General features: G+C 57.5%; 2 protein-coding genes and 1 long non-coding RNA gene across 4 annotated transcripts in view; 2 read left to right on the top strand and 1 right to left on the bottom strand.

Moving 5' to 3' along the window:
• LOC146404585 (uncharacterized) lies at window positions 1–5246 on the top strand. The gene is made up of 2 exons (XR_014840972.1): window positions 1–61; window positions 3514–5246. It is a non-coding gene; the product is annotated as an uncharacterized LOC146404585 (long non-coding RNA).
• Window positions 597–2410, top strand: C3H16orf90 (chromosome 3 C16orf90 homolog). Its single transcript, XM_085017814.1, has 3 exons — window positions 597–773; window positions 1157–1513; window positions 1899–2410. Exons 1-3 carry the CDS (start codon window positions 728–730, stop codon window positions 2054–2056), a joined length of 561 nt encoding a protein of 186 aa, XP_084873940.1. The 5' UTR covers window positions 597–727; the 3' UTR covers window positions 2057–2410.
• The window catches only part of NAA60 (N-alpha-acetyltransferase 60, NatF catalytic subunit), a 26371-nt gene continuing 9818 nt past the window's right edge, over window positions 4038–20590 (bottom strand). For both annotated transcript variants that reach the window (XM_085017805.1, XM_021088113.2), the window contains 6 exons: window positions 12889–13004; window positions 10038–10167; window positions 8850–8946; window positions 7895–8129; window positions 6341–6695; window positions 4038–5361 (listed from right to left, as the gene is read on the bottom strand). In XM_085017805.1, the coding sequence (XP_084873931.1) occupies window positions 6539–6695; window positions 7895–8129; window positions 8850–8946; window positions 10038–10167; window positions 12889–12998 (729 nt within the window). In that variant the 5' untranslated portion in view covers window positions 12999–13004 and the 3' untranslated portion in view covers window positions 4038–5361; window positions 6341–6538. The remainder of the gene's footprint in view (window positions 5362–6340; window positions 6696–7894; window positions 8130–8849; window positions 8947–10037; window positions 10168–12888; window positions 13005–20590) is intronic.

The raw sequence follows: 20590 nt of genomic DNA on the forward strand, positions 1-20590 counted from the left end.
ACTTTTTTTTTTTTTTTTTTTTTTTTTTTGCTTTTTAGGGCCGTACCTGCAGCATTTGGAGGTTCCCAGGCCAGGGGTGGAATCAGAGCTACAGCTGCTGGCCTACAGCCACACCACAGCCACAGCAATGCAGGATCCAAGCAATGCAGGATTCAAGTCTGCAAACTACACCAGAGCTCACGGCAACGCCAGATCCCTGACCCACTGATCAAGGCCAGGGATTGAACCCGCAACCTCATGGATACGAGTCGGAAGAATTCCCATCCTTCCCCCACACGGGGCATGGTCCACACAGTACTCCATCGCCTACTTACGGGAAAATAGACGAAAAAATTACATGACCTGTCCAGTCACCCAGTACCATCTTGTCAGCATCCTGAAATCACTGACTTAGATCTCACCAAGTCTGCACCCCGAACCTTTGTTTCCCACCCACAGATGAGAGCGGTCACCCAAGGGAGTGACTCCCCAGCCTGCAAGAGTCGAGTCTGCTTTGCAAGCCCGTCTCAAGCCAGAGGGGCCAGAGACCTCCCCTAAGATTCTGCCCCCTTCCCTTCCCCACCTCCCACCCTGCCCCTGCCCTGGGCATCATCCCCTGGGAGTCTTCCCTGTGACATCATAGAGCTGGTTGCCAAGGGAGACCTGCAGAGCCACCCCCAGGCAGGGGAGAGGAGAGCCCTGCTACACAAAAGGCCCGGCCGCTCCTCCCCCACCACGCTGGCCCTCCATGGAAGCCTTGGTCTGTGCATTCTCTGAGCTGCGCATAAGAGAAGGTGCTGGGCTGCGGGGAGGAGTGGCAGGAGAGAAGCCCTCCTGTCCTGACCTGGGTCCAAAGCCACCAGGGTGACCTCAGGGACATGCATGCTTGGGAGAGGGGAATGGCCCTGGTCCATGCCATGTGACCCTGGGTACCAGAAGGCTCTTTCTAGGGTAGGGGACAAAAGGGGTGTTGGAAAGAGCCTGAAGTCCTGAAAGAGACCTTGGTGCCAAGGCTCAGGCTTCTCAGCCCTGTCTGTTGGTTGGGAGGAGGGTGGGAGGCAGGTAGCTGAGCCCATCTGACAGGTAAGCTGAGGCTCCACACACAAGCACGTGACTGTTTTCCCCTCATGGCCACTGTGTCCCACCAGCCACCACTCTCCTGCTCTTCCCTCCACAGATGCAGTGAGCTGGGCCCGAGGACGCCCGGGTCACCCTGATACACCATCCAACATCTACGAGGGGGGGCTGGGGGCCCAGCAGCAGCCACAGTGCCCCCGTGCCCAGGGAAGCAAGCCCAAGAACTTCCGGCTGCGCCACCTCCGGGGCCTGGCTCTCTACCTGCCAGGCCATATGCAGCTTGCTGGCCAGTGTGAGAGCCACTGGCTGGGCCGGCTCATGGCCTGGGGGTGCTTCCCACAGCCAGAGGGCATGGCCTGGCCCCTGGACCTACCACAGGGGAATCTGGGCCCAGGTATCAGCCACTGCTCAGTCCTTCTGGAAGCTCAACTGCCCAGGGGCAGCCTGGGAAATATAGGTGAGCACCTCTCTAGGTGACACAGGACGGACAGGAGGGAAAGACTGGAGAAGGTGGGGCTGGGGACTCAGATGGACCGAGGGGAACCCTCTCCTTTCCCAAGCCCCCCAGGTTCCCGGCCCAGCTCTACATCTGGTGAGGGACCCTGGACAGCTCTCCCGCACGGGCTGGGCCTGTTTCCCCATTTGTAAAATGAAGGGTTCAGCCTGGATGAGAGGTCTTCCAGTTAGAGGCAGGTCCCCCTTCCTGCTCCCCTCCTGGTTCTATTTGAGAACTGCCCCCTCCCCTCCTCTTCTAAAGGCTATCGAGTTGGGGGTGGGGACATGGGAGGAGCTGGCAGCCTCCCATGGCCCTGGAGTGACTCCTCTCTCCCCACTTTCCTCAGCTTCCAGCTCCAGCATGGACTCAGCCAAGGGTGTCCCCTCCCAGCCCAGTCCCCCTGAAGGCTTGGGGCTCAGACCCAAGAGATCCTGGGGGGCCTCAGAGGAGTCCACATGTCCCTTATGCAAGAGAACTCGCTCTGGGGCTCTTGAGAGGCCATAGGAACCCAAGTGCCAGGGCTGGTTTGCCTCAGCTCGGGACAGGAGAGCAAAGGGTGGCCCAGGAGGAGGGGGGCAGGTCCAGGGAGGAAGGGCTCAGCCTGCACCAGGAGCGCCTCCACACCGGGGTGCCTGGGAGCCACCCAGCACCAGGGCCTGGGCCAGCCTTGGGAAAACTTAAGGGGGAGGAGGAGGTCCCGAGGGAGGGACAGAAAAATAGGAGCTCAGGGGTGCCCTTGCAGCCTGCTCCAACTCAAGTCAGCCACCTGTACCTGGGAGGCCGGGCAGAGCAGAGAGCTGGGCTCCCGAGGGGCCAGGGAGCCCGCAAGTCTGATCGCAATAAAAGCCAAAGCCTGGAGTTCCCGTTGTGGCGCAGTGGTTAACGAATCCGACTAGGAACCATGAGGTTGCGGGTTCGGTCCCTGCCCTTGCTCAGTGGGTTAACGATCCGGCGTTGCCCTGAGCTGTGGTGTAGGTTGCAGACGCGGCTCGGATCCCGAGTTGCTGTGGCTCTGGTGTAGGCCGGTGGCTACGGCTCCGATTCAACCCCTAGCCTGGGAACCTCCATATGCCGCGGGAGCGGCCCAAGAAATAGCAACAACAACAACAAAAAGACAAAAGACAAAAACAAAAACAAAAACAAAAAGCCAAGGCCTGCACCTTCTGTTCCTGGTCGTCTGTCTTCAGACCAAGGCAGCTGGAGAAGCAGGCCCCTGGCACCTGGGGGTCTAAGAGCAAAGTTCCAAGTCAATCCTTGGGGGACCTGAGGAGTCCCTTTAGCTAAGGAGGGAGCTGTCCTCTGTGGGGGCAGGGCCTCAGCCGTGGCCTCCTGGGTTTAGGGAGGAGAGGGAGTGCCCCACCTGGCAGAGCCATGCCCCCCTAGGGGCTGGGTTGAGCACAGGCTCCCCTGACCCTGCAGGCAGATCAGCCAGGGCCCTTCCTGCAGCTGGGCCAGACCCCGGGCAAGGGCTCCTCTCTGCCCGGAGGTCTTAACCCCGGCCCTGCTGACCTCTGAGCCAGGCATCCTTTGCTGTGGGCCGTCCTGCATCCTTTGCTGTGGGCCGTCCTGCATCCTTGCTGTGGGCTGTCGCTGCAGGGTGTTCAGCAGCGTCTCTGGTCTCCACTCACTTGGTGCCAGGAGCACCCTCCTCCTGGTGGGGCAGCCAAAAATGTCTCCAGATGGTCTAATGTCCCTGGGGGTGGGGGGAGGACACAGAACCTCTCTGCTAAGACCCCTGGTCCACCTCACTGGGCCACAGCCCTGTGGAGACACGGCAGGAGGACCCGGGTTGGCCTCTGCGAGTCTCCTCATCTGGCTGACTTCCGGTCCTGGCAGCTGGGTCAGACCAGGACAGACCCCCACCCACTCCCCCAAGGCTGTCAGACACTCGTGAGGGTGTCCAGGGCATCAGGGCAGCTGGGTTCCTTGCAGACGCAGGGGAGACGCAGGGGAACGACTAGTTCTTGGGTTCGTTTCAGGCTGTGATAAACGTGAGCGTGCCCCTGGGTGGGGGGAACTCCATCCAGGCCACCAGCCTCTCGCCCACGACGCACACGGGCTTTGGAGGGCACAGAACTGGCTGGGTCTCAGGCCCACCACGCACAGCCACGTGGCTCTTGGGCAACCCCAGCCCCTGAACCAGTTTTCACTTGTCTAGGGGGGTGACAGGCCAACCCCTACCCCCCAGGGTGGCCAGAGGCTCCGAGGAGAGGGTGGGGCAAAGACCCAGTGGCCCTTGCCTCAGGCTTTGGGGTGAGACGCACTGGCCCAGGGTCCCGCCTGACCAGGCGCCAAGTCACCAGCTCTGGAACCTCTTCCCCGGGGCCTCAGGGTTGATTGCGACAACTGCAAAAGCCTGTCGCCCTGTAAGCTGGAAGCTGTGCTCCAGACGTGCCGGGGGACGAGCAGCTCCTGAGCCGCTCTCCGCATTGGGGCAGGTCCATGGGGACAGGGCCCAGAGTGCAGGAGCCTGAAAGACAGGATGTGACCAGTTCAAGTCTATTTATTCTGTGTGTAATGAGACAAAACACTACAACCCGTTCACCACAGGGCTGGACACTGCAGTGATGGCGGGGGCGGGGCAGAGCCTCTGAGCTCGATTATGAACCTTCTGGAAGACTCTTCCCTTACATGAAGGAGTGGAAATAAAAATCACATGATCATTGTTCACAGAGGTCACTGACACCCGGCTCCCTTGAGCCGAGCTCAGCATGAAGCCACTGCCACATGGAAGTGGGGCCGCGCCCTTCCTGCCAGGAGCGCCTTCATCCTCAGAAGCCCTTTCCCACGGAGCCGCGGCCGGGAGCTCTGAGCAGGGAGGACGCGGTCACCTGGTCAAGGGCCCCCTACCCGGGGCGTTCCTGTCCTCTGCTCTCGGGCTCTGGGACGCTGGGTGCAACGCCGTGCCACCTCATCTGCTCCGGAGGGCAGGGCAGGCAGCAGGCTGCTCCGGGGGACAGGGCCTGGGGACGCCAGGAGCACGGGACGGCCACACACACATTTTCTGGCACGGACACAGCCTCTCCGGTTGCTGCCCCAGAGGTGGAGGGACAAGGCACATGACTGGCCCCAGCCCCGAAGGCCAGGTCTCGCTTGACCAACGCTGTGTTCAGCTCAGTCCTGTCTGCGTCTGGCCAGGCCTCGGAGCCGCCGGGCGCAGGGCTGGGGGACAGGACCCCGGGGGCCCTGGCCTGTCCTCAGCCTGGCTCCCCTGGCAGCTCAGCTGAATGGCGCTTCACGGTTCCGCGTTCTTGGGGCAGAATGGAGTCTGCTCGCAGGAGGGGGCCTCAGAGGACTCGGCCTCCCAGCGGGGGGACCGGGGGTCACCATTCTGTTACCGAACAGCCTGTGAGTCAAGGCCCAGAGCCCTGCGTCGGGGGAAGCCTCCCCAGCTGTGCCCCCCAAGCACCAGCCCCTGGGGCAGAGGCAGAGGCTGCTCCCCGCCCCCCAGGCTTCTGCGGGCCAGTTCCGGACGAGGGTCTGGGGTTCCCCTTACTTCGCGCCCTCATTATCCTGAGGCTCCTGTGCCTTTAGGGCCCAGTCTGTGCAGAGCACTTGAGTGTCTCTCTTCCAGAAGTTTACTCCAGCTTTGGAGGAAGGAGCTGGAAGGAACGGGCAGCGGAGGGGAAGAGGCCATGAGAGGCACAGGGAAGGAAGCCTCTTCCTGCGCCCTTGCTCCGGGGCCGGCGGAGGAAACAGACCACAGTGAGCTCAGCCACACCAGGCCCCCGGGGCCGGCGCACACACGTGGGGGGACCAGGGCTCGGGGAAGTGAAGATTTCCAGGGCGGGAAGGAGGGCTGGAAGAGCCTGCGGGAAAGACAAGAGGGGAGCAGCAGTCAGGCCTCCACGGAAATGCTCGGCCCCACCCTGTGAGTCTGGCCTAGGAGCCCACAGCGCGGCCCAGGCATTTCTGACCCTTGAGCCCTCTTGCAGGGTCCACGGGCTTCCGCCGGTCCCAGCGCAAACCTCGGCCCCTATGGAGGTGCCAGCCCAGGAGGCCACGGAGCCTCTGCTGTGTGGGCTCGGCCTGCATCTGTTCTGGGCTGTGTCTGGGCACAAGGGGTGGACCCGGAGTCCCCTGAGGTCTGAGGGACCAGCTCCCAACCACGGTCACCGGCCTCAGAAGAGACCATGTCCATGCCGGGCCCTCATCCAGCAGGTGCCTGCCACAGGGCAAGGCCGCCTGCAGCTTCAGTGTGAGCTGCCGCTGCTGCTGGTACTAGCGCACACCCAGAACACAGCAGCACTAGATGGATGCTGAGGGTCTCAGGGGTGGGGGTAGAGGGGGCTTGATCTTTCAGCACCTTTTCAATTTTTAAACCACGTGAATGTGTTTTGTTTTTTCTTTTCTTTTTAGGGCCACATCCATGGCATACGGAAGTTCCCAGGCTAGGGGTCAACTTGGAGCCACGGCAGCACGGGATCCAGGCCACATCTGTGACCTACACCACAGCTCAAGGCCATGCCGGATCCTTAACCCACTGAGTGGAGCCAGGGATTGAACCCGCATCTGAATGGATACTAGTTGGGTTTGTTATCACTGAGCCACAACAGGAACTCCAGGGATGCATTATTTTTTGAAAAATTGTTCAGGAAGTGAAAAGCTCGCCAGGGCTCAAGGACTCTGTCCTCCCTCCTGACTCAGAACCACCCCAGCCCTGCTTCCCAACATCCCTGCGCAGCAGGTGCCCCATTTTTACTGTTGAAGGCAGCAGGCCCTCCACGTCTTGGTATCACCAACTCGGGCGGTTCTGCTCCCCTCTCCCCACCACCTGCTCTAGCGTACCTGTCGGAGAACCAGGTGCACCCTGCCCGCTCCACTCCCAGAGCCCGCGTAGCACCGGGCCTGCAGCTGGGGCAGGCCGATGGGCCCGGCAGGTGGCCTCTAGCTCTTTCACAGGGGACAGCAGAAGTCAGAGGGCCAGAACGGCAGTTCCCACAGGGCGCCGAGAGGTGGGGCCCGGTGGAGGCTGCCTGGCTGGTGTCACATGGTCCGGCTGTACTCGATGCCGCCCTTGGTGGAGATGCCTGACCATGGCAGGAAGCTGCAGAGCAGGCTGTGGGCCTGGCGGTAGATCCTATGCGGGATGGAGCAGGGGCTCAGGTTTGCTAGTGCAGAGCCCAGGTGCTGGATGTAGTCCGTGGGGCTCCGTTAAGGAAGACAGACGTGCCTGGCTGGCCCATGCCCCTTGCCCTGGGTGGTACAGTCAGCAGGGGCCTGCATGGTGACCCGAGAAGGCGGTATGCAAACAGCAGGCCATTCTCAGGGGGTGGGGGTGGCAAGAGCCTGTTCAGCCTCTGCAAGGCCTCACTAGACAAAGGGGGATTCTGCGGAGAGAAATAACACAGGGCAGAACCTGGTACAAGAGCACCTTCTGGGTGAGGCCCAGGCACAGGGACACCCAGGCTAAGACTGTACAGGCCTGGGGAGTTCTCGTCATGGCTCAGCGGAAACGAATCTGACTAGCATCTGTGAGTTCCATTCCTGGCCTCATTCAGTGGGTTAAGGATCCGGTGTTGCTGTGAGCCGTGCTATAGGTTGCAGACAGGGCTCGGGTCCAGCGTTACTGTGGCTCTGGTGTAGGCTGGCAGCTGCAGCCACCTATTGGACCCCTAGCTTGGAAACCTCCATATGCCACTGGTGCAGCCCTAAAAAGTCAAAAAAAAAAAAAAAAAAAAAAGACTGCACAGGACTGGGTGCTGGGGGAGGAGTCCACAGAGCAGGCGTTCCTGGTTCTCCCATGCTCAGTCCTCAGCAGCAGGGGCCTGTCCCGACTCCCTGGACACGCACAGTGAGCAAGGCCTGCAGGTGTCTGGGCCACACCTTTCCCTTTTACCCTCCTGTGAACGGATGAGCCCCGACTCTGTCATTCAACTTCTGTCTCGTAGACAGAGCACCCGGGGGGCCACACCCTCTGAGTCTCCGGGAGTCTCCTGCCTGCACCTGTCGAGGGCCGCAGAGAGTTAAAGAGAAGGGGTAGGGCAGGGCCACACCTTTGGGTCACGCATCCGGTTAAGAGGTTTGAACCCACGTGCTCAAAAGCAGCAACGACCCCTTTCACCGCCCCTGCTCCTCCTCTCCCCTGCCAGCCCCCGAGCGGAGGCCTTTGTCTGTCTTGTTCACTGTCACTTCCCCCCTGCAGCTGGGACGGGGGCGCTCCGTCAGTCCTGGACAGACAGACGGGTGGACCCTGGGCCCGGAGGTGGACAACCCACCCCTCAGACCAGGCTCAAGGGCCCGAGGGCGCGGCTTTCCCCACGTCTGCACACAGATGAGCCGGGGCCAGGTCCCCGCACCGCGAGGAGGCCCCGGCGCCTCACGCCAAGGAAGCAAGGATATAGGACGGTCCAGGGCGGGTGGCCGCCGTTGATGTAGAGGACGTAGGTGAAGCCGTCCTTGAGGACGCCACGGATGGAGTAGTAGTAGGGGAGGTAGTGATGCTGCTTGAAGTCTCGGTTTTCGTAGAAGTTTATGGCCGTGTTGTTGGTGGTGAGGACGTGCAGGTAGATGGCTTTGCAGTGGTCCTGGGCCGTGGTCGATATGTGATCCTTTAAACTCTCAAGTAATAGGGAACCTGTGGGGGGACAGAGAGGTGCAGGGCAGCGGGGGGGAGGAGGCGGGGGGCGGACGGGAGACGACAGGTCCCCACAGAGCCCTTGGCCACGGGATCCAAGACCAAGCTCCCCCGTGCGGACCTGCGCACTCTCTCCCCGGGGCTGCGCCCGCGGCGGAGACTCTGTGACCTTTAGACAACCCGAAGTGTTAACCTGAACCTGGAAAACGTGACAGGACAGGCCCGGGCTGCCAGTGAAGACTGAGCCACCATGTGGCCGCTCTGGCCGTGTGGCCGAGCGGGATGGGCCCCTGCAGGAGGGCGAGCACGGGGGCTCCGCTGAAGGGCAGCTGGGGCTGTTTCTTCAAGGGGGTTTTCTACCCTTCGTCACACATGCCCCGGAACCAGACAAAAGCTGTGTGTGGCAAGAGGCTTGCTAAGAGGTGCCTGGTCCCTGCTGGGGACCTTACGGAGCTGGCATGAACGTGATCGGAGCGGGTGTGGGAACGAGGCCGAGGCCAAAAGGCCTGGCGGTGGGTGGGACGGCTGGGTTGAAGGCCGGGGTCGGGGGGAAGGGGCCGGGAGATGTGCTGGGCAGGGAGGAAGGAGGAAGGAGGTCTGACCCTAGACAGAGGGACGTGGGTGGGGGAGGAGACTGAGGCACGTCTGTGAGCAAGAACTGTCAGGACTCGGGAGGTGACAGGATGCTGCGGGCATGGCGTCCGAGCTCTGCCCCCCTACCTATGCCGTGCTTTCTGAATTCCTTCACGACGCCCAGGCTTAGGATGTACGCAACCTGTGTGTCAACAGAGAAGCTGGAGGCTAGAATATCTCCGTCCTAGAGAGGAAGGAAGAAGAGGCAGGTCAGCCGTGGAAACTGCGGTCCCGGAACAGAGCCCAGCTCACCCGCCGACCTCCTGGCCATGACACCTGGGGACACGGGGGTGGGAGGGAACAGAGCAGAGGACAACGGGGACTCGTTCTCACGCCCGCCCAACTTTCCTGAAATGTGATGATGGCAAAACAGGTAGGCTGGAGCAGATGGGTGTCTAAGAGGCACACACGTCCTTCTGGCACTTTTGAAGAAACAGCCTCAAGGCTAACAGGCAGCTTCCAGCTAACGGTGGGCTCCCCCTCCTTGGAGTAAACACCCACGTGGAGGTCGGTGGCTAAGATGACCCAAAGGACCAAGCAGAACCCTGACCCACGTGTGTCAACCATGTGGCACAACACGGCTGTGGCTGTGGCCTCACCTTTTACATTGTGAGCAGGATTTGCTAACCCAGGGCCCAAGGGCCCTCACGGGTTCTCAGCTAGGGCTTGGAGGGGCTATGAAGCTGGGTGAAAAGGAACTTGTATCTTCATTTTCACAGCCTCTAACTGAAGCCTGGCATTCCCCTCAAGGTGCCACAGAAGCATCAGCAGTTTCTATGATGCTGCCACCAGGACAAGGAACAGATGTCTTCTCAGTCCTGACAACTTCTTTTTGGTTGGTTTTTCTCTTTTTTGGTTGCCCCGTGGCATATGGAGTTCCAAGCCAGGGATCAGATCTGAGCCACGGTTTTGACCTATGCCACAGCTGCAGCAATGCCAGACCCTTAACCCACTGTGCCAGGCCAAGATTGAACCTGCGTCGCAGTGCTCCTGAGACGCCACCGATCCTGCTGCGCCACAGCAAGAGCTGCAGTCCTGACAACGCTGCAGGTTCTCAGGGCATCACTCAGCACCTCCCTATTTCAAAACTGCCCGTGGTTAAGTCAGTGCACATGTGAGCGTCATCACGACACAGACAGAAACCAACTGGGTGAGTCACATGCCATCTGGGCTCCCAAACGAAAGCGCCACGGAGCAGGTGGTGTGATCCCATCTCGAGACCCCGCAGGGCCGTCCAGAGGTGGCGACCACCGCGTCACTGCCACACGCGCCTACCTCCTTGTGTATCTTGGTCCTACTTTTTATCTCAGCTACAATCATCCCCACGATGGCACCCCTGTAGGTTGCAGCAAGGGAAAAGAACTTCTTGTTGGAGGTGATGTCACGATACCATGAGTCTGGGTACCTGAGGAGGAGACAAACGCAGGTCAACCCGCCCCCCGGTCACGTCCAACCCCTGCTGTGCCTCACAGGGTGGACCCACGGGGGACCCTAGGCTGCTCTGGCCACCACGCCGCACTGATGAGTGGTCTGCCCATCACTCAGGCACCACCAAAGCGCACGATTCGCAGAGTGTCATCTTCGAGCAGTTCTCTGTCCAAACGGGACTGGGGATGGTGGGGAAAATGATCTTACGAGACACAGAGATGAGAGGGAAGTGGTGGTGGGAGAGCCGAGTTCACTGCGGAGTGGCACCTGAGTGTCGGGGACAGGCCCTCAAGGGCAAGGTGGGTCCGGGGCCCCCAGGGCTGCTCACCACGGGCCCTCTGAGGGAACAGAATGGTGACACGTGGTGAAAAGGCAGGTGCAGCCACAGCCAAGGAGACTGTCGGGGGGGGGGCGGGGATGAGGGCCTGTTTCTGAACGGACACAACGGATCAGCCCGAGAGGCCTTTCTCGACACCAAGAGCCAGAGGAGGGGCTCGGACGCTGGCGGCCACAGAGCAGAGAGGCGCTCTGCTCTGCGTCACCGCCCAGCCACCGGCAGGTGCCACAGAACCTAAGCCGCACTCAGGCTCCTCTCCTGGTCCTCAGCACCCTCCCGCCTCCTGACCCAGGAGCGATGGGCTGTGTGACAGCCAGGAGCAGGGCATCCACGACGCGCCCGACGAACCACGGTTCTCTCCACTGGCTTTTGGAGCCTCAGGCTTCAGGCGCAGGAGGCTGAAGGAGAGGCAGGCAGGACAGGAGGGCCAGGCGCCTGGGAGGCACAGAGAACCTGCCTGCCCCAGGTCACCCTCGGCAGCGTGCAGTTCATAAAGATCTACTGGATCAGTCTGTAGCAGTGGGACTGCTCAGTCGACATTTTCTTTCTTTCTTTCTTTCTTTCTTTCTTTCTTTCTTTCTTTCTTTCTTTCTCTCTCTCTCTCTCTCTCTCTCTCTCTCTCTCTCTCTCCCTCTCCCTCCCTCCCTCTCTTCCTTCCTTTCTTCCTTCCTTCCTTTCTTTCTTCCTTCCTTCCTTCCTTTCTTCCTTTCTTTCTTCCTTTCTTCCTTCCTTCCTACCTTCCTTCCTTCCTTCCTTCCTTTTTCTTTTCTTCCTTCCTTCCTTTTCTTTTCTTCCTTCCTTCCTTTCTTTTTCTTCTCTCAGCCACATCTGCGGCATATGGAGGTTCCTGGGCTGGGAGCTGAATTAGAGCTGCAGCTGCTGGTCTGCACCACAGTCACACTGGATCATTAACCCACCGAGCAAGGCCAGGGATGGAACCTGCATCCTCCCGACACTATGTCAGGTTCTTAACCTGCTGAGCCACAGCGGGAACTCCCAACGTTTACTTTCTAAGCTATGAAGCCACTGCTGGGTCGTATCCCCAGAGGCTGCGACAAATCACTCCCATCAGGGACATAAAGGGCACCCCTCCTCCCTCCCTTCCTGCGGGCAGTGGGTTAAACAAGTCTCGGCTACGCCTCATGGAAATGGGATGATCAGGAGGATCTGGTTTATTTTTAATTTTTAAAAGTTTATACTGTTTGGAGTTCCCTGGTGGCACAGTGGGTCAAGGATCCACTGTTATCATGACTGCGGCGCGGGTTTAATTCCTGCCCTGGGAATTTCCATATGCGGCAGGCATGGCCAAAACAAAACAGGGAGCATGCACTGTCGGGAGTTCCCGTCGTGACGCAGCAGAAACAAATCTGACAAGTACCCATGAGGACGTAGGTTCGATCCCTGGCCTCGCTCAGTAGGTCTGGGATCCGGCATTGCCAGGAGCTATGGTGTAGGTTGCAGATGCGCCTGGGACCCAGCATTGCTGTGGCTGTGGCGTAGGCCGGCGGCTGCAGCTTTAATTCAACCCCCAGCCTGGGAACCTCCATGTGCCGAGGGTGCAGCCCTAAAAAGCAAAATTTTTCCACATTACAAAAGCTCTGTGTGTGTATTACAGAAAGATGTAGGACAAACAAAACAGATAAAGTTGTAGAAGCTAATCATGTACCTATGCAAACTACCGATAACACGTGGTAAGGATCCCTTTAAGCTTCTCCCTCAAGTCTTGAAACAAAGGCAGAGGGCGGTGCATACTGTGCTCTAGTCCGTTTTCCTTGCTATCTCCAAAAAAACCCTCTCCCTATAGACAAACAGACCTCAAGAACAGATTTTTTTCCTGGCTGAATAACACAATTATTTTGCACGCACATGCCCCGAGGTGGGTAACCAACCCCTCTGTTAGGATGTCTATGTGGCCCCTCAATTTTCTGAACGTCATGAGCAGCACTGCGTGGAGCATCTCTGCAAATGAAGAGGCTCAGGGAGTTCCCTTGCAGCTCAGCAGGTTAAAGATCTGGTGTTATTACTGCTATGGCTCAGGCTGCTGCTGCTGGGAGTTTGATCCCTGGCCTGGGAACGAGCACACGCCATGGGCACAGCCCACTCCCCCCCCCAAAAAAAAAACTTCTCAGCAAAGCCCTTTCAGGGACTCTTCACTTGAGGCACGCGGTGAGGTGCCGAGAGCCGGGGGGGCATCAGTGAGCGGGGCCTGGGCTCCCGACAGGCAAGGTCGCCCTGGGCCACCACCTCTGGGGCCCCCACCTTCACGCACGTCGTCCAGTTGGGCACCCGCGGATCTGTGGGCACCCCCGGCCGCCCCACCTCCCAATCCTCAGCTGCGGACAGCGGGACCACTGGACTCACTCGATGGGGAACCAGTCGCCGCACAGGTGCTTCACGGTGTCTATGTCATCGTGGCAGAGGAGACGAAGGCTGACCTCACTGAGGGCGCTGGACGGCACCACCTCTGTCATCCACACCTGCAGGGAGGCAGGGAGGCGTCAGGCACCGCCCCCCCCCCCCCCCCCCGCCAGCCCAGCCTCCTAGCCTGCGAGGGCGAGGCAGGCAGGGGGAAGGCTAGCACCGAGCCCACAGACGGAGGTCCCCTCGGTGACCACGCAACAGCCCCTGCGCCAGGCCCCGCACTCGCCCTCCCCCCGCCCCTGTGGCCTGGCAGGATGGGGACCCAGAGTCCCCTCGCCGCTCTCACCGGATGCCCCGGAGCCCCACAAACAGCAGCCCGCCCCTGGGTTGGGTTTGCCCCCTCTGCCCCCTGAGTGCCCGCCCCAGCTGGCTCCTCCCGGGGGCCTCCAGTCTCCCTCACAGCCGCTGTTTGTCCACCGGGGAAGCAGCCCCGGGCCTCTCGCTGTTCAGGGCAGCCTGGGCAGGGGGCCGGTGCACCTGCCGGATTTTCCCATTTCCCCTGGAAATGGCACTTGCTGGGTGGGCCAGTCCCCCTCCCCTGCTCAGCAGATGCAGACCCGCGCACAGAAAAAGAGGCCCTGAAAGTTCAAGTCAAGGTCACAAGTTGCCAGTACTCAGGGAACGCCATTCAACCCAGGCTGCGGACAGAGCAGCCCCTTCCTTCAGCCGAAGGCGGGCGGGAGACCACGTGCTGGGCTCTGACAAAGTTCCTGCCTTCCCCCCGGGACTTAGCGGTCATAGAGGAAGAGCCTAACCCTTCAACCTCGAGATCCCATAGTCGCACGGCCCCTGGGGATGGAGGCCAACCTCCTAGGGCATGCGAAACACACAAAGCCTCGGGATGTGGGCCTAAAATGCTGGGCCTGAAGCCATCGCACCTCCGCACCTCCGCGCCCACCTTCACGACTCCAGGTAACACACGGCACATGGTCTAAGTTTCAAGGGCACCATGACATTGGACCAATACAGAATGGGTGGCATTCTGCAAGACAAGCGGCCTGGCCTCTTCAAAAAGTCAATGTCACTTAAAAAAAACAAAAACAAAAACAGACCATAAGAGACAAGGCGACCTACAACCAAATACAACGCGCAAACGCTGCCGGGAAGAAATTAAAAGTCAGACACCACTTTGGAGGAACGTGGAGATGGGCTGGACAATAATGAGGACGTGATTATGAGACGATTAGGAAACCGTTAGGAATGGTCTCTGGTGGAGGATGCAGCGCTGATGCAGAGTCTTACGAGACGCGCTGCTGAAAGACTTGGGAGTGAAGCATCGTGAGGCCCAAAAGTAAACAGCTCCAAAACTCTTTCACTACTTAGGAAGCCAATGTGACAAAATGCTGTCGGTGTTGGATCTAAGTGGCAGGTTGATATACAATAGGAGCTTATCGTCCACACATTCGATTTCTCCCCATAATGGAAATCTTCCGTCATCAGCATTGAGGTTGGGGGGGGCTGGACTGACCTCAACGGACTCTGGAAACCGCCGGGCTGTGCGTGGACACCGTGAGAGTCTAGGCGATGCCCAAAGGCCAAAGGGAGCCCACGTGCAGTGCCTCCTGCTACCCTGACCTGCTTCCACCTGGTGCCCGTGAGACACGGCCACCTCCATGGGGGTCCCCAGGAAAGCCACGTGCCGGGGCTGAAATCCACCTCGAGGCTTGACCTCTGGGCCAGTAGAGCAGCTGCTCAGCTTCAGAGCCCTGGACAAGACCCCGTCATGCTCTGCCCAGTAAGAAGGCCTCCTTCGAGGGCCAGCAGGTCCACCACTGTCCAGCTTCCCCTTCACGGCACCAGCTGGCCTGAGGGGACCTCATGGGGTGGGAACTTCAAAGGCCAGGTCCATGGGGCTGGAAACCTGTGACTCTGGTGACCCTGAAGCTGACGTGGGGTGGACCGGGAGTCAGATGCGTGGGAGGAGGTTCTGCAGGAACCCTGTGGCTGTGGGGCCACATGGAGCGTCTTTCTGGCTCGTGTCAGACCCTGAGGGGTGGGGACCACGCCACCCTGACACATCCCTCTGCACAGCAGGGCCTGAGAGCCGAACCGAGGGGGGCCTGTTCCCTCTTCCTCCCCTGTGCTATGAGCCAGTGCCTGCGCACTGGGCACTGCCCGTGTGGTGTCTGCTGGTCAGGGCCCCTCCTGGGACAGATGCCAGGTCAGGAAGCAGCAGAAGTGTCCACCCTGCATACTGAAAAGAGGGGCATCCTTGGCAGGAGCCCTGCTTGAGAAGACTTGTCGCTCAAAGGAACCTCTGAGCGCTGAGCAGGGCAGAGACGGCCGTCCACGACCCTGTTTTCAGAGGGCAGGACCAGGCACCAGGCCGCAGCTGCTGAGTTCTCGGCTTCAAACAAAAACCAAAAACAAACTACCAACCCAAACCACCAAAAATACTCCCAGGCTTGGCCAATGTGACCTCCCTGTGTTGCCTCTGAACCTTCCGTAGCCAAGACGCCACCTGGCTCCACCTCTTTAAACCACAGGGCCACCCCCTCACTCCCCTACCGCCCCCACCCCCTGCCCTGATGGTGCCCAGGGCATTCTGCTGGGTGTGACCTCAGGGACCTCGTGCCGGCCACCTCTTGGGAAATGGACTGGTCGACCAGAAGTGTCAACTCCTGAGTTCTAAGAGTCATCTCTGTCAAAAATACATCCCGGCAGCCACTGGCTAAGACGCGGCCGCCCAGTCACTCCAGGTAAAGGCGCTGCTCCACAGAAGGTGACTGGGTGGTTCTAAGAGCAGGAGGCGCAGCATGGCGCACCTGTCACTACGAAGACTCACCTTCCTGGCACGTCCCCACATAGGGGAGAGCCCAGGAGTTCCCATCGTGGCACAGCAGCAACGAACCCAACCAGTATCCATGACGATGCGGGTTCCGCTCCTGGCCTTGCTCAGTGGGTTAAGGATCTGGCATTGCTGTCAGCTGCAGTGTAGGTTGCAGATGTGGTTCGGATCCTGCATTGCTGTGGCTGTGGTATAGGCGGGCAGCTGCAGCTCTGATTCAACCCCTAGCCTGGGAACCTCTATATGCCGTGGGTGCGGCCCTAAAAGACCAAAGAAAGAAACCTAACAGCGAGGTCTACTCAATGTTCTGTAATAACCTCGGCAGGGGAAAAAGCATAGATACATGTGTATGTGTAACCGATTCAAAATGCTGTAAACCTAAAGCTAACACAACGCTATAGACGCACTACACCCCAGCACAATAATCACAACAACAAAAGGAATATTAGCCTTAAAAAAAAAAAAAAAAAAAAGTGACCAAAGAAAGCCATCTCATCTTAACCAAGTGCATCTGCATGGTCTACTGGTTTTCGTGGAGGCACTCCCTTCAGCGATTTCGAGAAAGGACAGATCACCCTCAGATTCAACCCGTCTGGGAAGTCGGCACAAACCACAAACCACCGGATAAAGCTCAAATCAGCTTTCCACTCCAATGCCTGACCTGTGCCAGGAAACTCCGCATCACCCTCTTTCCTGGAAAACAGGCTCCAGGGGGTTTGTCTGGGGTCTGACCGGCTCCAGCCAGCCTGAGAAACGGGGGGGACAGGACGGCCCACCCTCCACACCCTTGGAGAGCTCCAGGTGTCCCACGGGCTGTGCCTGCTGTCTTCTCAACCAACAGCAGGTGTTCTCTGGGTTGAAGGGTGCTCAGAGCTCCAAGCAGCGATAGGACGGACGGCTGGGGAAGCCTCAGCGACAGAATGGCTTTTTAATGAAGGTATAGTTGAATTACAATGTTGTGGCCATTTCTGCTGCACAGCAAAGTGACTCAGTTATACACACACACACACACACACACACACACACGCAGACACTCTTTTTTATACTATCTTCTATCATGGTCTATCCCAGGAGACTGGATACAGTTCCCTGTGCTGTGCAGTAGTATCCGTTCTCAATATAATGGAATAGTTTGCTTCTACTAACCCCAAACTCCCAGTCCATCCCACTCCCGCCCCCTGTGGCTTTTTTTTTGGGGGGGGGGCTTTTTTTAGGGCCGCACCTGCAGCAAATGGAGGTTCCCAGGCTGGGGTCTCATAGGAGCAATAGCCGCCAGTCTACACCACAGCTCATGGCAACACCAGATCCTTTACCCACTGAGGGAGGCCAGGGAGCAAACCCGCAACCTCACGGAAACTCCCCCTGTAGCTTTTTAAGCTGGCATTTCTTTTCCCTTTCTTTCTTTTTTTTTTTGCTGCGCCCTTGGCATGCAGAAGTTAGATGTTTCTGGGCCAGGGACCTGCACCACAGTAGCAAACCAGAGCTACAGCAATGACGCCAGACCCTTAACCTGTTGAGCCACCAGGGAGTACCTATTGTGGGACCTTGGTCAAGCTGGGACGGGGCTGTGCAGAATGTTAACTCCCAGATCAGATGGAGGGACTGGGTCAACCAGTTGGGTGTGAAGATAAAACAAACAGGAGTGCCTGTTGCGGCTCAGTGGGTTAAGGGCCTGACGTCTGGGTGAGGAGGCGTGTTCAACCCCTGGCCTTGCTCAGGGGGTTAAGGATCCGGCGTTGGTGTGGCTGTGGTGTAGGCTGACAGCTGCAGCTCCAATTCATCCCTTAACCCTGGGAACGTCCCTGTGCCATAGGTGCAGCCGCAAAAAGGAAAAAATAAAAATAAATAAAAGCAAAGAAAACAATAACAAAACCACCTGTAAAGACAAGACTGGGGAGTGGTCGTGGTGGCTGTGTGTATTTTAATGTAGTAAAATATGTTTTTTTTTTTTTTTTTTTGTCTTTTTGCTATTTCTTGGGCCACTCTCGCGGCATATGGAGGTTCCCAGGCTAGGGGTCGAATCGGAGCTGTAGCCACCGGCCTACGCCAGAGCCACAGCAACTCGGGATCCGAGCTGCGTCTGCAACCTACATCACAGCTCAGGGCAACGCCGGATCGTTAACCCACTGAGCAAGGCCAGGGACCGAACCCGCAACCTCATGGTTCCTAGTCGGATTCATTAACCACTGCGCCATGACGGGAACTCCCAAAATATATGTTTTAAAGGCACATCCTTGACTGACACCCAGGAATGGATTCTGTCGAGGGCCCCAACCCGACCCAGGGAGACTAGGATCTTCCGCAGAGAACGTGGGGGCTGCGAGTGCCGTCGGCGAGGCCTGGGGCCGCGGGGAAAAAGGACGGGCTGGCTGCATTTAAAGGGAAAGATATCGTGATGGGGAATCAAGTTTCAGAAACTGCCTCTCTGCTACGCCTTCGGCAAACCAGGCCTCCAGCTCTGCTTTTTCCATCTCACTCTGCTAGGTTTTGTTGTGTTATGTTTTTTTAATCTCTGCTTCTCTGGGCTCACAATTAAAATCTTTCAGAATCAAATACATATTAAAGGTGAAAGTGGGTCAAATTGGGTATAAGTTAACGCTTGATCAAGAGGCTAATTTTTTATAACAAAAATTATTTTTGAAACATGATTCAACCTCCTGTCAGCCTTTGCCTCTGGAATTAAAGCAGCTGTCTGTGTTCTACACCACTCACTTCTGGACCACTTGAGCTTTTTTAAATTTTATTTTTAAAATTCTTTCCTTTCTTTCTTTCTTTTTTTTTTTTTTTTTTTTGCTGTGCCCACAGCATGTGAAAGTTCCCAAGCCAAGGATTAAACCCTCACCACAGGAGTGACCCAAGTTGCTGCAGTGACAAAGCCAGATCTTTAACCCACTGTGAGTTCTTAAAACAAAACAAAACAAAAAACACCAACGCAATTGGGCTGTTTTTATTATGAGAAGAAAAAAAAAAAAAGACAGTGGTATGTGAAAATTATAAACACTTTTTTTTTTTACATTAAAATAACCTCATTGGCTTGGAGTTCCTGGCACAGCGGAAATGAATCTGACTAGTATCCACGAGGATGTGGGTTCAATCCCTGGCCTTGCTCAGTGGGTTAGGGATCTGGTGTTGCCGTGAGCTGTGCTGTAGGTCGCACACATGGCTTGGATCTCGAGTTGGGGTGGCTGTGGTGTAGCTGGAGGTCCGATTTGACCCCTGGCCTGGGAACTTCCACACGCCGCCGGTTCAGCCCTAAAAGGCAAAACAAAAAACAAGCAAAAAAGAATTATTTTCAGTAGCTAAGGGACAATTACTCAAAGATTATTTTATAAAATTAAATTGCTTTCTTCCCAATTATTTTCAAGATGGCTTCAGATTTCACAACTTTGCTACCCAGATATTTTGCTGTCCTAGTTCAGGAACGCAAAAAACAAAAAGGAGAAACACAATCTGCTTTTTTTAATAACAGTAACTATCCAACAAAAGACAGAACTGGAAGAATTTCTTGTTTTAATGCAGCCTTTTAAAGATAACAAAAGACGTTTCTCTGTTCTTCCTGCGGAAGCAAAAGGAACAAGCATTTGTTCTGTGTCCCCTTTTACAACCAGCTGCCCTTTGCTTCGGTACAGCTAGGAATGCATGTTAGAACCCTGACTTCTGGCATGGGGCCAAACGCGGTGCTCTTCCAGGGGTGTGGGGCTTAATGCTGGCACTAAGACAGTCTATCCTGGGGCAAAATGTGCTACTGTTTTACTTACGACCTGGAGAGACTGTAAAATCTCGTCGCCCGCACTGCCCGGCCCGGGCAGCTGAGGCACCGACGGGGGACAGGATGGGAAGGCAGCGGCCCTCACGCTCGGCTACTCCCCCTCTACCTGACCATCCACACTCCGCGCCGCGGGACCTGGGGGGGACGGTCCCGTGTCTGCCAGCCTCCGCCAGGGGGCCCTCGAGGGGGCACTGGTTCAACAGTCGAGGCAGACGCCGAACCCCTTTCCTGCAGAAAGCCCTGGCTCCCTGTTCAGACTCCTCTCCAACCACAGCACAAGCACTGAGCAAACCCCTTACGGCTCGGAGGTTAACCTGCCACGTGCATGCTCACCGGGCTGGCAAACACGGAGGCCTCTCTCTGACCTGCCGTGTAAGATGTCTGGGCTGCAGATAACCCTGCCCTGGCCTGCCCGCTGGCTCCTGACGGGGCTCAGGCTAAAAACAATGATATTCAGGGAAGGAGGCCTGACCTCCGAGGTATCGAAGACACTTACAAATATCTGAGGAATGAAATTCAACACTTGAACTGAGCCAGAAAGGGACCCAGGAGTTCCGGTATCATTTTGCAAATCAGGGTTTTACTGGAAAGCACAGCACGTGGACAGAAGCAGGACCAGCTTCGGTGCAGGGTCTACACCCCAATCTTGCTTTCTGCGAATAAGGAACTGAGATGGAAAAGCCGTGAGGACTCTGTGGATTCCTTCCAGAAAGAGGCGTCAGGGAGGAGATGCTGGAAGATGGAGAGATGGAGGAGCCACCGTTTCAGAGAAGACACTGCCTTTCCAGGTGGGAATTCGGTCACCAACCAACCAGGAGAGACCTCTGGGCTATTTCAGCAAAGATATGCACTGCTCTCAACTCAGAGCCCTGAGGATTCTTCTCTACACTGAGTGCCCTGTGGCTGGGCCAGGTAAGGATGCGGTGTCTGCCTGGTCTAAACACACCTCAGGCTGCCAGAAGACATTAACTGCTACTAGCAGGTACACTGAGCCTGGGATGTGTGCGGGGCAGAAAACCTAATCAGCAATGACAGGCTCGCCCTTCTTAATCACAGTGTAAGCATCTTCTATTTCTCAAATCTAA

The sequence above is a fragment of the Sus scrofa genome, chromosome 3, assembly GCF_054392235.1.
Source record: "Sus scrofa isolate SSC_HxYL_T2T_F1_AM1 chromosome 3, Sscrofa_HxYL_maternal_Yorkshire_Landrace_v2.0, whole genome shotgun sequence".
Classification (NCBI taxonomy): Eukaryota; Metazoa; Chordata; class Mammalia; order Artiodactyla; family Suidae; genus Sus; species Sus scrofa.

What these genes read in the sequence shown, in the direction of transcription:
- C3H16orf90 (XM_085017814.1), top strand. Translation starts at nt 728, where the DNA reads ATGGAAGCCTTGGTCTGTGCATTCTCTGAGCTGCGCATAAGAGAAG. An exon ending in TGAGCTGCGCATAAGAGAAG is followed by an intron (nt 774 to 1,156) that starts GTGCTGGGCTGC and finishes TTCCCTCCACAG; the next exon opens with ATGCAGTGAGCTGGGCCCGA. An exon ending in GGGCAGCCTGGGAAATATAG is followed by an intron (nt 1,514 to 1,898) that starts GTGAGCACCTCT and finishes CACTTTCCTCAG; the next exon opens with CTTCCAGCTCCAGCATGGAC.